Source organism: Ips typographus, linkage group LG14 (assembly GCF_016097725.1).
Source record: "Ips typographus isolate SLU linkage group LG14, UJ_Ityp_2.0, whole genome shotgun sequence".
NCBI lineage: Eukaryota > Metazoa > Arthropoda > Insecta > Coleoptera > Curculionidae > Ips > Ips typographus.
The window spans coordinates 30777-51915 of record NC_138435.1 but is presented as its reverse complement, the minus strand read 5'-3'; the positions used below and the strand labels follow the sequence as shown (position 1 = coordinate 51915).

The window sequence follows — 21139 nt, the reverse complement described above, 5'->3', positions numbered from 1 at the left end:
TTCTTTACAATTTTTCGGGCCCAAAATACCAACCAGTTTTAAATAAATCATGATTATATATCTAGATTATCAATTTCAATGGTAAATTAACGCGATTGACACACATTTACTCGGTTTTTTTTTGCAGTATTAGCCAGCTACCTTGAAAAGTTCATTAACCAGCAAAGTTTGTTATTTTTTTCGGTTTTGCAACCTGCGCAACGTTGCAACATCGAAAGGGAAAGCGACATTTTTAATATGAAAACGTTTGGTTCAATTGCGTTAATTTAATGTTTTTTTCTTGCTTTTTGGACATTTTTATTGGTAAATTGACCGACAATGTGGCAACACTGTTTCCATATATCTACTTAGCTCTAAAATTAGCAGAAAAAGAGTTTCTATACTAAAAATCAAACCAAAAGCGGGTGACATATGACATCACAGTCAAATTACAGGGTTGTAAAAATGTGTAAAAACCATCTTTTTCCCAGAGGTCTTTTTAAAGCCTTTACACCGGAAATTTCTTAGATATGGCAACACAGCGTAATGCAGTCACATTTGACATTTGTGACGTTATGGCAATTTCGTTTGATTTTCACTTTAGATGGTTTGCAGAAAGAGCCTGGCTGGTCTGATGATGGCTCAGTCCGAAACTTTCAATATACCAAAAAGCAGAATTGACTGACGTAATAATATACAGGGTGTCACATTTGAATTCATTGGCAACTTACTTAATTCTTTGATATTTTTGAGAATCTTCTAGATTTGACAAAACGAGAAAATTGAAGAACTAGATTATAGTAAAATAAAGATCCAGCTTCACCATAACCTAAAAAAAACTGAATAAATAACGGTTCTACACGACCATTAACCTAAATTTTAACCGAAATTTTGGTGTTTAGGTCGTTTAATGGCGAGACGCAAACCAAAGAAGCCATTTCTTCGTTTAGCATGAAGCAATGGAAGATTTACTGCTTCAAACGTAGCAAAAACAAGTGCCATCAAATATGACAGGAGTGGTGGAAGTGGGTTAGAAAGCATTTTTCTCAGTGTACATCATTTGTTGACTAATTGTTAGTTTTGTTTTTTTTTTAGTGTAAATTAAGTGTACTATAAGTGTATAGTGTAGTGTATCAGTGACCCTCAAAGAAACCGAGAAAAACTTAATATGTTTGAAATGTGGAATAATGTGGCCACCAAGTTGGAGTTGCAACAAGTACAGATACAGTCGCAGCAACCTCACACTTCGAGCGGATCCATTAAAGGTAATTTTTTGAATGACAGCTGTCATTTTTCTGTACGTTTATAGTTTCATGTCTGAGTGACACTGAGTCAAAAATTTCAGTACGATCCGTCAAGTAGTTTGGGAGATATGGCTACTTAAGTAATTCCTAACTTGTGTACCATCAAGACTATCATCAATTGTACAAATTCCAGTTACGTACCACAGTGACAGATGTCAAATTATTCATCAGTTTAGTACAGTTCTAGCATCATGTCTGAGTGACACCTGTCAAAAATTTCAGTGTTCCGTTGTTATAATCCGTGGATTATTTTGGGAGATATGGCAACTCTAGAGGTCTAAGTGCCTAACTTCTGTAAGAAAGTGACAGCTGTCAAAGTTTTGTACAGTTATTGCCTAAGTTTGGATTGTAAAAAATTTAAGTACAATTTAGTGGCTAGATTTTGATATATGGCAATTTAAATCTATTTTTTTTTTGTTGAGAAAACCTACATTGTTGCCGCACTAATTCGAGACAGTAACGATGTGGCAACGTCGCTTCCGCGCAAGACGATAATCAATCAAAACGCGCTCTTATTGGTCGTGGTTCTTTCATACAATAGACCCGATTTTAAAGTAATTCCGATGGATGTAACGGTTTAGTCCGAAATTTGTTCTGAGGTTAATCAACCTGTAAAAGCTCGACGGTTTTGCACAGTTATTCGATTTTTCTTATAGCTCGATGGTATTTTCAGTCGATTTATTTCGGTGATAATTTTTCTTAGAAATTGGTTGTCATCGTTTTGCTGTAGTTTCTCTATAAAACTGAACTAAAAAAATGCGTCTTAGTGAGTTCACCCTGTATAGTATAAATACGAAAAAAATTGTTTGGAGCTACTCTGTAGCAATAATAAAAATATCTCCTGTGTTATTAAGATTTACCAAAAAAATTGGTTTGTTTTTTTTTTGCGTTTTGTTTTCTCTTTTTTCTTAATCTTTTTCTTTTTTTCTCGGTTTTTTATTATTTACGTCCTTCTGTTTTTTGTTTATTTTTAATTTATTAATATATATATATATATATAAACAATCTTTATTTTCGATAGAAAAAAGGCTATCGACCACTTGGTCTTTCTGCCTATGTTTACAGTGGGATTTTTTTATGGTTTTAGTATACATGTTAACTTTTTTCTAATTATTTACAATTTATTTACAAAAAAAAAAAAAAAAATCTTAGTTAAAGTGTAGGGTGGCAGTGGGAAATTTATTAATATTTTTTCTTTTATTTTTGTTTTGTTATATCACTTTTTTGTTTCCTTCCTCTGTCCCTTTTTGAAATAGTTTTTCTTCTGTTCGTTTATCTGTTTTTTGTGCTTTTTTGTTTCTTGAACGTAAAATTCAATTTAAGTTTGTTTTATTTTAAGGTTGTCAGCTGTCATGTGTCAAAAATAACTTGAATTAATTGCTCTGTTCATTAAAGTGCTTTAAGCCACATTTCCGTGGAACCCAATCACCAAACGATCGTAGTTTTTGGTTTGTCAACTGTCGGCTGTCAAAATTTCCACAAATTTTCGAAAAAAAGAGTACGCCACTGTATTCCACATGCACTTTGTATGTATTGTGTGTGTTTCTTTATAGCTTTATCGGTTTTTAAGGAGCGTTGAACTCGTCGATGGAAAATGGGTCAGTAAGATAATAAACACTTTGTATATTACATGGCGAAGATTACGTTTTACAACGACTTTACACGTGTGTGAAATGTTGATGGATCACTATTAGGCGCTGTTGTCAGATTGATTAACATTTACAAAGAAAAACAAGCAATTTTACACGGCTGGCAACAGCGTAACCGTAAATTAATTACAGAAATTCAGAGAAACTGCGTTTTTTTTTTAATTCAGTCCGATTGGGGGTAGATCCGTTATATGAAGAGTTAAAAAAAGTGGTATACCGCGACTGTCAACTGTCAAAAAAAAAACAATACTTGGATTGCTTGTTATCTATCTGAAAAATATAAGGCTGATTAAGTCACGTTACTTTTGATAACTCAACTCGTTGACACTTGACGGCTGTCAAATTTTGCATGGTGCTAGTCTATTCCAACACCGTCAACTGTCCAAAAGAATCACGATGATCACGTGACTCGTTCCAGACAAACTGACTTGTTACCAGAATGGAGTTCTAATCGAAAAGTGTTGCTTTACTCGGCTTGATAACAGCTGACAGCTGATATATTTAACAGGACCAGAGTGGCACATTCTGTCAATTGTCATTGTCCAAAATTAGTTTCTAAAATATTCTGGGACATAGTGTCACGAAGGAAATAAATCAAATTTAGTATTCGGGCCAGTACGGCTCTGTCAGTGACTTGTCATTAATAAAAATTGTATGAAACACTGTAGTAGGTTCACACTAAAAAAAATCAGAACCGTACCGCAAATAGTTCATAATGTTTAATAAACTGGCAACATTGCCCCCTACAATTCAATTAGTAGCAACACGTTTCGTCTCAAATTAGTTACATCATCAACCGCTCAGCAAATCCATGCAGAAAACGACTACGTTTCATCCGGTCTAAGTAACTCTTAAGTTATTACTTAATAATGCATAAATTGCAGTTAATGGTTACCTTCAGCAGGCTGCGTTTACATCAGATGATTTAAGAGGAATTTTTCTGAAAGTGAGGTTAAGTGAAGTCACTATTACCAGTAGTATTTACACAGTAATGTACTGGAATTGGTACACTTAGAATATTTTAAAAAAATAAGTATGATTCTAAAAACCATGAAGGACTTAACGTACAACGAAGATTTTGGGTTTTGTTATTCCACAGACAGTTTTCCTAATAATTCAACGCAAAAACCACTACGGTACCACTTGTGGTTCCCGAGTGATAAAATTTTAATGAGAATGATGTTGTTTGATTGAAATTGATTGCTTCAAAGTGCATTATTGGTTCGATCCGCGCCACTTGCGGTTCTAAAGCTGGCGCAATCGAACCACATGGTTCTGGTACCACCAAGTACACGAAAGAACCCGAATTGGTTGGTTTTTTCGTGAAGGTTCTCGCTCTTGGCACTCGTTATGGTATTGAAAGTCAATCGAGTGATGCGTCATCATCAAAACTTTGCCGATCACGGTTCAAGTGAGTTTGTTTTCAATGATTTTTGTGTAATTTCACCTTAACGGTGGCCGACAGATTAATTCGATTTTAAACGAGTTTTTTTTTTTCTGCGGCTAATACAGAATGCTAAACAGTCGTTGCATAGAAACCGTTGATGACGTTATTTTTCAATGTTGTAATGGAATTTGTCGTTACGATTGCTCCATTTTATTGGAGTCGTTGACCAAATTTCGTCTTATTGTTCAGGAAAAACAGAATATTGGGAAATAAATAGCCGATATAGACTGTAAACACCTTATTACCCAATAAGACTCTCTTAAATTGCGTTTTCAGTTTTTTGTTTAATTTCAACCCTGTGAAAACTATGAAAGACTCTGTCGTAGACTGTGCTGCTTGGATATCTTAATACTGGAAGTTTTCTTAACAATTCAACGTAAAAATGACGTTTCTATCTCTTTTAGTTCCTGAGATATTGAAATTAGTCTTCCAACATGCCTTTTTGAGCCTGTTTGTTGCATTTTCGCAGTTCCGACCCTGTGAAAACCACGAAAGACTACAATGAGAACGGTGATTTTTGGATACGTTAATCCTGGATGTTTTCCTAACTAATTAAACGCAAAAATGACGTTTCTATCTCTTTTAGTTCCTGAGATATTGAAATTAGTCTTCCAACATGCCTTTTTGAGCCTGTTTGTTGCATTTTCGCAGTTCCGACCCTGTAAAAACCACGAAAGACTACAATGAGAACGGTGATTTTTGGATACGTTAATCCTGTATGTTTTCTTAACAATTCAACGTAAAAATGACGTTTCTATCTCTTTTAGTTCCTGAGATATTGAAATTAGTCTTTCAACATGCCTTTTTGAGTCTGTTTGTTGCATTTTCGCAGTTCCGACCCTGTGAAAACCACGAAAGACTACAATGAGAACGGTGATTTTTGGATACGTTAATCCTGGATGTTTTCCTAACTAATTAAACGCAAAAATGACGTTTCTATCTCTTTTAGTTCCTGAGATATTGAAATTAGTCTTCCAACATGCCTTTTTGAGCCTGTTTGTTGCATTTTCGCAGTTCCGACCCTGTAAAAACCACGAAAGACTACAATGAGAACGGTGATTTTTGGATACGTTAATCCTGGATGTTTTCTTAACAATTCAACGTAAAAATGACGTTTCTATCTCATGTACTTCCTGAGATATTGAAATTAGTCTTTCAACATGCCTTTTTGAGCCTGTTTGCTCCATTTTCGCAGTTTCGACCCTGTGAAAACCACGAAAGACTATAATGAGAACGGTGATTTTTGGATACGTTAATCCTGGATGTTTTCCTAACTAATTAAACGCAAAAATGACGTTTCTATCTCTTTTAGTTCCTGAGATATTGAAATTAGTCTTCCAATATGCCTTTTTGAGCCTGTTTGTTGCATTTTCGCAGTTCCGACCCTGTAAAAACCACGAAAGACTACAATGAGAACGGTGATTTTTGGATACGTTAATCCTGTATGTTTTCTTAACAATTCAACGTAAAAATGACGTTTCTATCTCTTTTAGTTCCTGAGATATTGAAATTAGTCTTTCAACATGCCTTTTTGAGTCTGTTTGTTGCATTTTCGCAGTTCCGACCCTGTGAAAACCACGAAAGACTACAATGAGAACGGTGATTTTTGGATACGTTAATCCTGTATGTTTTCTTAACAATTCAACGTAAAAATGACGTTTCTATCTCTTTTAGTTCCTGAGATATTGAAATTAGTCTTCCAACATGCCTTTTTGAGCCTGTTTGCTCCATTTTCGCAGTTTCGACCCTGTGAAAACCACGAAAGACTATAATGAGAACGGTGATTTTTGGATACGTTAATCCTGTATGTTTTCTTAACAATTCAACGTAAAAATGACGTTTCTATCTCTTTTAGTTCCTGAGATATTGAAATTAGTCTTTCAACATGCCTTTTTGAGTCTGTTTGTTGCATTTTCGCAGTTCCGACCCTGTAAAAACCACGAAAGACTACAATGAGAACGGTGATTTTTGGATACGTTAATCCTGGATGTTTTCCTAACTAATTAAACGCAAAAATGACGTTTCTATCTCTTTTAGTTCCTGAGATATTGAAATTAGTCTTCCAACATGCCTTTTTGAGCCTGTTTGTTGCATTTTCGCAGTTCCGACCCTGTAAAAACCACGAAAGACTACAATGAGAACGGTGATTTTTGGATACGTTAATCCTGGATGTTTTCTTAACAATTCAACGTAAAAATGACGTTTCTATCTCATGTACTTCCTGAGATATTGAAATTAGTCTTTCAACATGCCTTTTTGAGCCTGTTTGCTCCATTTTCGCAGTTTCGACCCTGTGAAAACCACGAAAGACTATAATGAGAACGGTGATTTTTGGATACGTTAATCCTGGATGTTTTCCTAACTAATTAAACGCAAAAATGACGTTTCTATCTCTTTTAGTTCCTGAGATATTGAAATTAGTCTTCCAATATGCCTTTTTGAGCCTGTTTGTTGCATTTTCGCAGTTCCGACCCTGTAAAAACCACGAAAGACTACAATGAGAACGGTGATTTTTGGATACGTTAATCCTGTATGTTTTCTTAACAATTCAACGTAAAAATGACGTTTCTATCTCTTTTAGTTCCTGAGATATTGAAATTAGTCTTTCAACATGCCTTTTTGAGTCTGTTTGTTGCATTTTCGCAGTTCCGACCCTGTGAAAACCACGAAAGACTACAATGAGAACGGTGATTTTTGGATACGTTAATCCTGTATGTTTTCTTAACAATTCAACGTAAAAATGACGTTTCTATCTCTTTTAGTTCCTGAGATATTGAAATTAGTCTTCCAACATGCCTTTTTGAGCCTGTTTGCTCCATTTTCGCAGTTTCGACCCTGTGAAAACCACGAAAGACTATAATGAGAACGGTGATTTTTGGATACGTTAATCCTGTATGTTTTCTTATCAATTCAACGTAAAAATGACGTTTCTATCTCATGTAGTTCCTGAGATATTGAAATTAGTCTTTCAACATGCCTTTTTGAGCCTGTTTGCTCCATTTTCGCAGTTTCGACCCTGTGAAAACCACGAAAGACTATAATGAGAACGGTGATTTTTGGATACGTTAATCCTGGATGTTTTCCTAACTAATTAAACGCAAAAATGACGTTTCTATCTCTTTTAGTTACCGAGATATTGATTCACAGCGGTACAACCGAGGAAATGTAGCAAATAGACTGAAATGACACGTAAAAAGACGAATAGCAATATCTCGGGAACTAACACAGATAGAGACGTCATTTTTGCGTTGAATTACTAGGAATACTTTCAGGAATACCATATCCAAAAATCACCGTTCTCATTATAGTCTTTAGTGGTTTTTACAGGGTCGGAACTGCGAAAATGCAACAAACAGACTCAAAAAGGCATGTTGAAAGACAAATTTCAATATCTCAGGATCTACAGGAGATAGAAACGTCATTTTTGCGTTGAATTACTAGGAATACTTTCAGGAATAACATATCCAAAAAATCACAGTTTTCCATTGAATCCTTCATAGTTTTCACAGAATGGAAAAGCAAGGAATGCAAAAAACAAGCTCAAAAAAGCATGTTGAAAGAAAAAAATCAATATTTCAAGATCTAAAAGAGATAAAGATGTCATTTTTGCGTTGAATTACTCAGAAAACTCTCGCCTACACAATTAGTAGGGTTAGGTTAACGAATTCAAGCAATTTCAATCAAAATTTGGTATTTTTTCGTGTCACGCACATCTCCATTTACGATCAATTGCAACGGTGTGCAATCGCGCCAAAAATTCCTAATAAAATCATAACAACAAATAATAAAAACGAATCGACTGCGAACCAGATGTCCTTGGTACGAGTCTTTCAACTTGTGACCCACTTTTGCCGGCCGCACCACTAGCGCACCGAGCGGCAAACCAAACAGTCAAGCAAAACCATCTTAAACAAGCGTTTCTCGTGTTGGCCGCTTCGCACGATTATCTTGGATTGTGTCATAAGACGCACAGTGGCGTAGCTGTGCGAATTTCCTGCCAAAGACCTACAAACCTAACCTAAGTTTTCTTGGTTTCAGGTAAGACTGCGTTTACACTGACCCACTGTACCGCCGAAACTGTAAGTAGGCTTGATTTGGGTGTGATCCAACCCAAAACAACCACACAACTTTACTTTAAGAAAAAAGTCAGAAAGAAGAAGGGAGGAACCCAAATTTGAACACAACTTCATAAATCTAGAAACTTCTAGAAGAAAATAAAGCTTCTAGAACCTTTCCAGATATCTAAGTTACTTCATAGTCTACTATAAAGCTTCAGTACACTTCTGACAGTCTACTAGAATTGTTTTTACGCAACAGAACTGTTTGGAAACCTCTAGAATAAGCCTATAGAAGTTGTTTTACTATTTTATAGTCTACTTTAAGGCTTCATTTCAATTCTGACAGTATTTTAGAACTATTTTGACTCAAAATAACCTTCTAGCAAGCAAGATAACAGTTTGAAAACCTCTAGAATAGACCTCAAAGCTTCTAGAAGTTTTTCAGATGTTTTTTCGACTTCTTCAGACATCTAAACTACTTGATACTCTACTGTAAAGCTTTAGTACACTTCCGACTGTCTTCTAGAACTGTTTTGTGGTAAAAGAACCTTTCTGAACAGTTTGATTTTTGGATATGTTATTCCTAAAAGTATTCCTAGTAATTTTGATGGCAAAATATCTACCAAAACCAAAAAAACTAACTTGAAGTCTTAAAATTTGCTTTCAAGTAAATTTTGACAGTTTTAAGGTGAATTTCTGAGTCTAGAAATTTAGAAATGCTAAAAAACGTCTGGGAAGCTTCTAGACCTATTCTAGAAGTTTCCAAATTGTTCAAGAGGTTCATTTGTCTCAAAACAATTTTAGAAGACTGTCAAAAGTAGACTAATAGTCTGCTGTAAAGCTTTAGTCCACTTTTGACAGTCTTCTAAAATTGTTTTGACACAAAAGAACAGTTTGGAAACTTCTAGAATAAATCTAGAAGCTTCCCAGACGTTTTTTGGCTTTTCCAGATCTCTAGAATTCAAATTCACCTTAAAACTGTCAAAATTTACTTGAAAGCAAATTTGAAGACTTCAAGTCAGTTTTTTGGGTTTTGGTGGATATTTTGCCATCATCAGGGATCTCCTTTGAATCCATAGACACTGAGTAGGTTTACACCGTTTGTAGTGAATTGAACGTGTTCTTTTTCTATTGTAACTGACCTAAAGTGTATGAAAATACATACACGACGATCCGGATATTACATAAATAACGGTTGAGTCGTCTAGACTAGACGATCAAACCTAAACGGGAACAAACGTAACTAAAAATACATTTTGTACAATTTACGCAGATTAATTTATTTTGTAAACATCATACTCGGGATTGTTTGACCTTAGGATGGTCATTAACCGACCTTCGTGTAATCTCGATTTGAAAAATTCATTCTATTGTATAATCGTGTCACGTTGTTTTATTGAATTGCTCTGGCAGAGATTTGAGAATTTTTCTGAAGAAAACTAGTTGACTAATGACTGTCATTTTTTTACCATATCATGTCTCAGGTATAGGCAATATGCAGAAAAATTTTCATAAATGACAGTTGCATGACAGGGTCGTACAGTCCCAAAATCCAATGTAGTGTCAGGGGAGCACAAGCGTCACTTTTGGTAAAATCAAAATTTGAGAATTTCTCTGGAAAAATCCAGTTAACTGATGACTGTCATTTTTTTACCATATCATGTCTCAGGTATAGGCAATATGCAGAAAAATTTTCATAAATGACAGTTGCATGACAGGATCGTACAGTCCCAAAATCCAATGTAGTATCAGGGGAGCACAAGCGTCACTTTTGGTAAAATCAAAATTTGAGAATTTCTCTGGAAAAACCCAGTTGACTGATGACTGTCATTTTTTTTACCATATCATGTCTCAGGTATAGGCAATATGCAGAAAAATTTTCATAAATGACAGTTGCATGACAGGGTCGTACAGTCCCAAAATCCAATGTAGTGTCAGGGGAGCAGAAGCGTCACTTTTGGTAAAATCAAAATTTGAGAATTTCTCTGGAAAAATCCAGTTAACTGATGACTGTCATTTTTTTACCATATCATGTCTCAGGTATAGGCAATATGCAGAAAAATTTTCATAAATGACAGTTGCATGACAGGATCGTACAGTCCCAAAATCCAATGTAGTGTCAGGGGAGCACAAGCGTCACTTTTGGTAAAATCAAAATTTGAGAATTTCTCTGGAAAAATCCAGTTGACTGATGACTGTCATTTTTTTACCATATCATGTCTCAGGTATAGGCAATATGCAGAAAAATTTTCATAAATGACAGTTGCATGACAGGGTCGTACAGTCCCAAAATCCAATGTAGTGTCAGGGGAGCAGAAGCGTCACTTTTGGTAAAATCAAAATTTGAGAATTTCTCTGGAAAAATCCAGTTAACTGATGACTGTCATTTTTTTACCATATCATGTCTCAGGTATAGGCAATATGCAGAAAAATTTTCATAAATGACAGTTGCATGACAGGGTCGTACAGTCCCAAAATCCAATGTAGTGTCAGGGGAGCAGAAGCGTCACTTTTGGTAAAATCAAAATTTGAGAATTTCTCTGGAAAAATCCAGTTGACTGATGACTGTCATTTTTTTACCATATCATGTCTCAGGTATAGGCAATATGCAGAAAAATTTTCATAAATGACAGTTGCATGACAGGGTCGTACAGTCCCAAAATCCAATGTAGTGTCAGGGGAGCAGAAGCGTCACTTTTGGTAAAATCAAAATTTGAGAATTTCTCTGGAAAAATCCAGTTAACTGATGACTGTCATTTTTTTACCATATCATGTCTCAGGTATAGGCAATATGCAGAAAAATTTTCATAAATGACAGTTGCATGACAGGGTCGTACAGTCCCAAAATCCAATGTAGTGTCAGGGGAGCAGAAGCGTCACTTTTGGTAAAATCAAAATTTGAGAATTTCTCTGGAAAAATCCAGTTGACTGATGACTGTCATTTTTTTACCATATCATGTCTCAGGTATAGGCAATATGCAGAAAAATTTTCATAAATGACAGTTGCATGACAGGGTCGTACAGTCCCAAAATCCAATGTAGTGTCAGGGGAGCAGAAGCGTCACTTTTGGTAAAATCAAAATTTGAGAATTTCTCTGGAAAAATCCAGTTAACTGATGACTGTCATTTTTTTACCATATCATGTCTCAGGTATAGGCAATATGCAGAAAAATTTTCATAAATGACAGTTGCATGACAGGATCGTACAGTCCCAAAATCCAATGTAGTGTCAGGGGAGCACAAGCGTCACTTTTGGTAAAATCAAAATTTGAGAATTTCTCTGGAAAAATCCAGTTGACTGATGACTGTCGTTTTTTTACCAGATCATGTCTGGGGTATTAGCAATATATAGAATTTCATTAGTAGCAGACTTTGTTCTTATGAATGTGGAGAAAGTAATGATAATGATAATGATGACGCAGCTAATGAAAACGATGATGATAATGATGATATTGATGACGACAATAATGATTACGATGATGACGTTGACAATAACAAACTATCTTCTTAAATCAATGCAATTCAGCAACACCTGGCAACAATGACCTAATTGAGCATCCTTCTTCAACTCTGTCTCATCCATATTTAAAAGTGCAGAGAAGACAGACAAAGACAGACAATTATTGATGTGCATTGTTGTCAGATTTTGCAATTAAACGCTAATTATAGACTATGATGCGTTTCGTGTACATACCTACTACGTATAAATAGATATCAAAACAGTCTCGTGTGTAAGAGATTAACGGGTTGCACATAAGTAAGTGAATAATGCGATTGTTTGCGTGCAACGCTTAAGAATCCATCGATTACGTACTAAACCAGTGGCGTACCAGTTTATTTTACCTTAAAAACGCAGAAAAACGTTTTAAAACAGCAACTCAATTTGTACTCATCTGGAATATGCCCCAGAATAGTTCTAGAATTTTTAGAGCAAAAAAGTTCTAGATGACAAGTTTGACTTTTATAGAAAGTGCTTATAACTTTAAAAAAGCTTTCCAAAAACCTATTTTTACGTAATTATACAATTAAAGTTCTTTTAGAAGCTTTCCAGAAGGTTCTTCTAGAGTTAACACTAAACGACTTGGTGAAGTGTCTGAATTAATAAAATTCCTCTAATTTAAAACCTTTAAAAATCCCACTAACTGTTCTAAAATCCCTAAAAAACTCAAATCTATCAACTCTCAATAAATTCAAAGCTCTAGAGCCTTCTAGGGCCAATCTAGAGCCTTGCAGATCTTCACTTGACCATAAAATCTTTCTAGAAGCAAATTATGGACTATAAAGCATTCTACAAGCTTTAAAAAACATAGTTTGAAGATCTGCACTAATTGAAGAACACTCATTAAAGATCCAGAGTCTTCCAGGACCTAGAAGCTTCTAGAATAACTCACTAAATGACAGTTTAGTAAAGTAAATGTCAAAAAAACCCAAATCTGCTAACTGGATTAGGCAGATTTTGAATGTATTCTAGAGCCTTCTAGGTCAATTCTACAGCTTCCCAAACTGTTTCAGAAACTTTTTTTGCTTCAAAACAGTTCTTGGAAGCATGAACACAGCCTTTCAAGTCAGTTTTCAGACTAATTAATACAAGACTTAAAATATGCCTTTTAAGTTAGTTTTTATGGATTACAGAGTACTTCCAAGTCTCTAGTCCTAAAAATTGATTTCAAACTCAAGAAAATGTCTTGAAAATATTATTTGTCTTTTAAACCTTAAAAATTCGCCTTTAATTGCGAGAGAGTTTCAGGTTATTTGCAGCGTTGCCAGTGGTTTTTTCACTACTTTTCCATCGGAATTTTTATGAAAAGTGTTGCCTTCCTATGACTTTTACTACAGTAACATTAAATCTTCACTTTGTAACCAACCATCTTTCAATTTTTTTTTGTCTCTGTCACTCTCATACATTTCACCGTATAATTGGAACAAGAAGAGAAAAAAAAGTCACTTTCCAAATTAGTTATTTTGGTGGACATATTTGGTAAATTGATGGACCTTGATAGGTTGATGGTTGCTACTTTCGGTGGGTTTTTGGGGTTGTTTTACTGGAATTTTCACCTTTTCCACCATCAAACTATAAAAGCACATTACGTAAATACGAAAAAACTTTCACCAGTACGTAAAGTTGTTAACATTTCATTTCGCAACTGTTCTGTAGATTCCCTCGAGTCATTCAAGACAACTTTCTTTCCAAGGCTCGAAAATCCTGCATCATTTATTATAATTCCCTCGACGTGTGCTTGTAAAAAATCTACTGGGTGTAATTAATTTCAAATTACGTAAGTCTCATGAGTGTTATAGATCTGGTCAGTGATTAGCTTGTTGGCCCAAAAACCAATCAAATCAGCGATATTACCATCACGTGACTTTTTTTTTATATATATATTCAAGTGAAATTTAGTGGTAACTAAGTGGCAAACACAGAAACAACACCCAACCAAAATACTGTAAAACATTTTTTTGGTAAAGTTTCTTTAGAAGACAGTCAGTGAGAGGCAGTTGATTTACCCTTAAAACAGTCAAAAATATAGGAACAAACTACTTTTAATAAAGATTTTGATGTAAAAACTTATAGATGAAGTGATTGACAGTTTTTGATCTAACTCCCCTGAATGTCTAATCAATTAGAGACCTTTCTCTAATTTACACTTTTGCTGTAACTCCTCAAAAAACTACGTTCTATTGAATGGACAAAGATTTTCTACTACACTCTGTATATTCCCCATTATTTCTGTTAAAATCATTTGTTTACAGTGTGGAGTAGCTGAAAGCGGAAAATGTATTATTTTAAGGCGCTTCTTCGTCGCAACGGGATATTTTGTTTACATCCACCACACTGCAAGCCAAACGAACTACAACGTTGCCAAATTGATTTACCGTTAGTCTCAAGCAAAAAAACCTGAAAATTTTCCTTAGAATCTAGTTGTTTTGAAGAAAAATCTAAAATATGGCAACAGCGCTCCAAAACTTTAACCTAAACCAAATCAAGAAGAAGAAGGATGTGATTAAATTACTATTTTCTTTTTTAAAGAGTTTTTTGAGGCTTTTGAAGCTCTACAACCTAGAATAACCTACAAAATGACATTTGAGTGTAAAAACTCTTCTGGAAAGTCCTTAGAAATAGATTCAATTTTAAGCACATCAAGTGTAAGAAAAACCAAATCTGCGAAACTGTGTGAAGCAGACAAGCTCTAGATGAGATATACATTCTAGTGCCTTCCAGGCCTTTTCTAGATCTTTTTCCAACAATTCTAAAAGGTTCCTTTGAGTCAAAACTAGTTTAGATGTCTGTAAAGCTTCTAGAAGTTGCTGGATCATCAATAACATTTATTCACCTTACATAAACCAGTGAGATTGCTTTGAAGACCTCTAGAAACGTTCCTAATCTATGAAAGGGTACAATAATCTTCTGAGGGCGTTCTAGAAGAGTTTTTTAGCGAAATGGTGTTACAGAAACTTCTCAAAAGCTCTAGATTGCTCCTAGCAGCTTCTATAACCGACAAAATGACATTTGAGTGTAAAAACTCTTCTGGAAAGTCCTTAGAAATAGATTCAATTTTAAGCACATCAAGTGTAAGAAAAACCAAATCTGCGAAACTGTGTGAGGCAGACAAGCTCTAGATGAGATATACATTCTAGTGCCTTCCAGGCCTTTTCTAGATCTTTTTCCAACAATTCTAAAAGGTTCCTTTGAGTCAAAACTAGTTTAGATGTCTGTAAAGCTTTTAGAAGTTGCTGGATCATCAATAACATTTATTCACCTTACATAAACCAGTGAGATTGCTTTGAAGACCTCTAGAAACGTTCCTAATCTATGAAAGGGTACAATAATCTTCTGAGGGCGTTTTAGAAGAGTTTTTTAGCGAAATGGTGTTACAGAAACTTCTCAAAAGCTCTAGATTGCTCCTAGCAGCTTCTATAACCGACAAAATGACATTTGAGTGTAAAAACTCTTCTGGAAAGACCTTAGAAATAGATTAAATTTTAAGCACATCAAGTGTAAGAAAAACCAAATCTGCGAAACTGTGTGAAGCAGACAAGCTCTAGATGAGATATACATTCTAGTGCCTTCCAGGCCTTTTCTAGATCTTTTTCCAACAATACTAAAAGGTTCCTTTGTATGAAAAACTTCTAGAAGCTTCTAAATAATCCAGAACAAAATCCTTTAAGTTTTCTTTTAATAGTCTATGAAAGAAGACTTAATAATCTTCCGGAGACGTTCTAGAAGAATTTTTACGGGAAATGATGATATAGGCACTGGAATGCTCTAGATTGGATCTAGAAAGTTTTATAGTCTAGAATGACATGTGAGAAAATGACAGTTAAGTGTCAAAAAAACCAAATCTGTTGCTAGCTGTTTTTTCTATTCTGATAATTTGAATGAAAATTTCATAGACGTGGCAACGTTGTCGTAAGCAAACGCGGTGCATTGACCCAACTAGCCAGCTAGTCTCAGTGACCTACTTACCGAAATATTACGTGTATGTGCCGCTATATCGGCTTAGATCCGATGTCCGTGAGTGTTTTATGGGACTGTTACATGCTTTACGTGTTTCGATTTTTTTCTTAAAGGCGTTCGTACACGTCTGGGCTGTTTGGTGTAACGGACCGTCCGTTACCGGCTTTTAATTATCATTTTAAAGAGACAAACGTCAATTATTGCGGTACATTTCACAAAAGGGAATTAAGTCGGGCAGGCCGAGGAAATTCTTATAACGCAAAAATGCATTTTTGGAAACAAGTGAAAATTTGCGTGTTTTTTGTTTTGCCTACATTCTCAATTGTCTGTGAATGTTTCTCGTTTCCGTGCACCTGTCGTGGGGCACTGGCAACTAATTTTGGCTCCAAAAACATCAGAACCAGCCACATATTTAGTTGTTTTGTTTTTCTCAAATTACGAGAATGAATACATACTCTAACAGGAAAAAATCAATATCTTGGAAACTAAACGAGATAAAAATGTCATTTTTGCGTTGATTTGCTAAGAATACTGTCAGGAAAAACATATCACAGTCATACATTAAGTCCTTCATGGTTTTCACAGAGTAGAAATCAAGCAAATAGGCTAGAAAGGCACTTAAACAGAATTAAATCAAGATCTTAGGAACTAAACTAGATAGAGACGTCATTGTTGCGTTGAATTGCTAAGAATACTGTCAGGAATAATAATAAAATAAGCTATCCAATGATATAAAGTAGTCCCGTGCGATAAACGAGAAAAATCGACTTGAAACTTGCTGCTGGTTAGTGGAATTTCCGACACGATGGTGAAGGAGAACTGGCTTATCTAAGTCTAAGTAAACCGTTTTACTTATAAGGTTTTGACAGCTCTCACTTCAAAATGACATCATTAGTTTCAAGCAAGGCATGACATTTCTAGTTTTGGCAGTTTTGATAATTTATCTCTTAAAATGTAATCTGTTGCATAAAAGTCAAGTTATATCAAAATTTTCAAGATTAGCAACATTTCTAACAATTTTCACAAAATTGACGTTGCTGTCAAAAGGTGTCAAGTAACACCGGTTAGACACGTCAAAACTGTCAATTATCACTCAATACTCCATAGAGCTGTAAATCACAATTTTGTAAAGCTGAATCAGTTGCAATTTATAGCTTAATGGAGCTGTCCAACTAGTTTTCATCATTGTCAGTTGTAACGTACGTCATTAGTATCACGTGACACTCACTCGTTGCTTTGACCCTAAATTACTTCCTTATGTGACAAGTTACGTCAAAACGTCATAGAAAACAAACGATGGGGCAGACGTTAAGCTTTCCAAATCCACATCCACTCTGACTGGTCTGAACGGTTGCTATTATTCAAAATGTGTTAATAAAACGTCAATTAAAATTTTTATTTGCAGACGTTAACCATTTCCACTGCCAGAAATTTCGGTGTGTAGGCCTATTATGCGGCAGTTTTTCAATTTTATTAAGTGTCAATGACTCCGGCCGAATTCGGAGGTCGTTTACCTCCGTAAATGTGATAAATCACGTTTCTCCCGGGAATGTTCTGTTTCCCTTATGATTAGGGCATCATCAGGGTTTTAATTGATTGTTGCGCAATTTTTTTTAAGCCAGGAAATTCTGGTTGTTTTCGCAAAAGGTGAACAAACTCCCAAATTATGCTCGGTTAGTGTCAGTGACACCTTTAGGATTGGTTGCGGACCTACCCGAACTTTTGACCGATTATATTAATAGCGTTTTCGTGTTTTTTTTTATTTTTACCTCCAGAAAAAACGGTTTGTTCTTGTCTAATTAGGTTGGAAGCAATCAATTTTAGGGTACTCACACTAGTGTCTTCTCTGGTAATTTTTACTGCACGTTCCCAATTTTACTAAAACTAAATTCATGTTTTAGCTATGTTTTGTGAAAATTTCAGCCTTCGCGGACACGTGACACCTGTCAGACACGTCCCAACTGTCAAACGTTAACGTAAAGTGGCCAGGCATGTACTGTCAGGAAATTTGACAGTTCCACTGTTTGACAGCTTTAGGATGATATGATGTAATCACGTGACCACCAATAAACCTACAAAACAGTCAAAAGTCAATCGAAAATCTAAAACAGACTTTTCTACTTGTCCTACCACATTGACAAAGGGTATTTTACAAATTTTTTAGTCGCAATCTGAGAGATGTCAGTTGGAAAGAACGCCTTGCGTCACGTGATAACGCTCAAATACGTCACAACTGTCAAAAATCACTCACTACGTAACGTGACTGAAATGTATTTTTTACTGTTAAGATTAATTGCCTTATGGACTGGAAGTTGAAATGTCAATGTATGTGTCATGTGACACCTGTCAAACACGTCAAAACTTTAACTTAACTAAGCATAGGACTTAAAAAAAAGGTGTTTAGTGCACTCAGTCACCTTGTAAACTCCTTAAGGAGGCCCTTAAAGGCAAAAACACCTAATACAATCTTGTAGAGGATTAAATTTTCTACAAATTTCCTTATTTACACTTTTTTTTATCTATTCAAATAACGGAAATGGAATTAATCAGAGTTTAAAAAATCTTTTTTGTCGGAAGAATCCACTAACAACGGCAACACCGCTTTAATATATAGTCATACGGCTTATACAGCTTGAAAGGTGAACGAACCCGCTTACTCAAAAGCGCGGGGGAGGGGGGACGACTACGTCACGGCGACGCGTCACGTTACGCGTCAGACAGTGATGGCGCTACTGGCGGTACGCGTCAGACAAAGATGGCGCTACGAAGCCGGTCGTAGCCGGTGTCTCTCTTATTACTACACAACACAGATACGCGGACAATTTGCTAGGGCACACTTTACGTGAAAAAAAAAAACAAAATGCGTGCGGTAAAACCGCGTTTACGGCACGGTCGAGTGGTTTTTTTTCAGTGCAAAAAAAGTGAAAGTGTGACCAAATTTAAGTGCGGAAGTGTTTTTTTTTCTACCAACCAGTAGATCCACCATTTTGTTTTTTTTACAGTAATTTCAACTAATTACAGTGCTGTCAACCACCCCTTACAAACACGTGACACTTTATAATATATAATATACACTTATTAATATTTACAATATTAACACTATAACTATATACATATACCTATATAAAGCACTGTAGGTATACATATGTAAGTACAGTGATATATAAAAACACACAGAAAGTTTATTGTTATCAGTGATTTGGGTGTAATCGGTCATTAACCCCACTTTTTCTATTTATTTTTTTCTAAAGCAAAAAATGGGCTGATACGCCCCTGTTTTCCAGACAATTTAATTTTTTTAAGGAAAAGTCTGCCAGAATAGACTCTACATTGAAATATTCGGGTTGTAAAGTGAATAACCCCGAGTTCAATGGCTTTTGAACCGCGCCTCCATACGGAACTATTCTTCCCGAAAAAACCAGTGCCGTATTCAGCTTATTTTCACTTTTTTTATAATTAATGAATAGAAACTACTTTTATTAAAAGAATATTAAATGCCTGTCAAAATCACACTTTACAGTATACTTTTTTTGACAGTCAACTGTCATTTTGCTGTCAGAATAGTAAGGGTCCATTTCAACTTTGTTAGTAACTGTCCAAGTCTTGATTTTACCAATTTCAGCATTTTGTATAATTTTAATTAAATCTTCAATTTCATCATTCCATCGATTTCAGCAACTAAAATCATCAGTCATTTTGAGTAGTTGCAATGTCGATTTTAATGTCTTCAGATAGTCAAAAATTGAGTCTGTGAGCTTAATTACTGCTCAGAAGCTTTCTTTATTTCTTCAAATTGTCAAAATTACCTTGGTAGGCCTTATTATACTGTCTTGAAGTTGTCTTAATGTCTTCAGATTGTCAAAATTAACTTGGTAAGCTTCATTATTGTCTTGAAGCTCTCTTATTGTCTTAAGATTCTTAGAATTGATGTTTAAAACGTTTTACTATAGTTAGTTTGTTAAAATTTGACGTTTAAAATGTTCTTAGGGTCTTAAAGCACTTTTACTGTCTTCAGAATGTTAAATAAAAATTATGCCAATCTTTGTTACTGTCTTTGAAAGTTTTATGAGTGTCTTGAAGCTCTTTTTATAGTCTTAAAATTGTCATAATTGTTCTGGTAAGTTTAAATCGAGGTTTAAATACTGTCTTGTTTAATTGATGTTCAAAACAGTTGGTTTGTCAAAATTTAATGATAAAACTCCTTTTGTTGTTTTGAAGCTCTTTTACTGTATAAGAACGTGAAAACTGAATTTGTGGTGAATTTTCAAAGTTTCAGTTCAAAGTTGTAAACGTGGTTTTGGTCTCTCTGTAAATAGGGTCACGCGGTGCACCAATATGGTGCACACGGTCGTTAACGTGTTAGGTTAGGTTAAGGCATTCCCGAAAAAAAAAAAAACAATAACTTTAATGGATTAGTAAGGTTAAGGTGATTGCACAATGATTTCTAAAAAAGCCATTGACCCGCACTCATCATCTACTGATAAGCGGTGGATAATCGGTAGAAATTTAATAAATGTTCAAACTTTTGTTAAAAAACAAAACGAATTAGGTAAACTCTGACAAATTCATAACGGATGACGTGTTGAAAAAGGTAAATAAACCGGCACCGAACCAAAAGTTCGATAAACTTTCGAGCTCGAAACTTTTGGCGGTTCATTGACTTTTGTTACTCTCGCCAGCAACTGCGAAATGCGCGCCGCCGCCATTTTTTTGTTTGATAAGAAAACTTGACCGGTTATCTTTCCATTATTATTTTTATTAGCGCTGTTGTCGATTTGCTGCTTATTTCATGCATTTTTAAGTTAAATTCCCTTTTCAAGTCATTTTTCCAATTTTGACGCCAAACACACGAAAATTGACTTGAAAATTTGAAGTTTTCTATTTTGATGAACTGAATCGAAAATATGTAATTTTATGGTGAAAGAAATTTGACGCCCTCTAGCGGCCAAACGGTGTTATCAATCAACTCATGTGGGTATATTTTTAGGACGCCTGAGAGAAGAAACTTTTAATTCCTTTTTCAAGTCAATTTTCCAATTTTGACTTGAGAAAACATACTTTGAAATCATTGCGCAATCACCTTAACCTCACTAATCCATCAAAATTTTGGCGTTTTGTCAGAAATGTCTTAACCTAACCTAACTTAATTCATTCATAATAAAAAAAAAACTAAAGACAGTAATGACGCTTACGAAGTCACTTTTTGGCAAACTGAAGAGAATATGAAAGCTTCAAGACAATAACAG

General features: G+C 35.1%; 1 protein-coding gene across 17 annotated transcripts in view; it reads left to right on the top strand.

Annotated features, from left to right (window-relative positions):
• Positions 1 to 21139, top strand: part of LOC145737556 (putative nuclear hormone receptor HR3) — a 57789-nt gene that overhangs the window by 23099 nt on the left and 13551 nt on the right. For 4 of the 17 annotated variants that reach the window (XM_081992263.1, XM_081992272.1, XM_081992273.1 and 1 more), the window contains one exon: positions 882 to 1244. The exons of 2 other annotated variants lie outside the window; for them this stretch is intronic. In XM_081992263.1, the coding sequence (XP_081848389.1) occupies positions 1148 to 1244 (97 nt within the window). In that variant the 5' untranslated portion in view covers positions 882 to 1147. Of the gene's footprint in view, positions 1 to 881; positions 1245 to 18655; positions 18895 to 18946; positions 19041 to 21139 lie in introns of those variants that run through there. 11 more of the 17 variants (XR_014180421.1, XM_081992256.1, XM_081992257.1 and 8 more) reach the window with 8 other exon arrangements.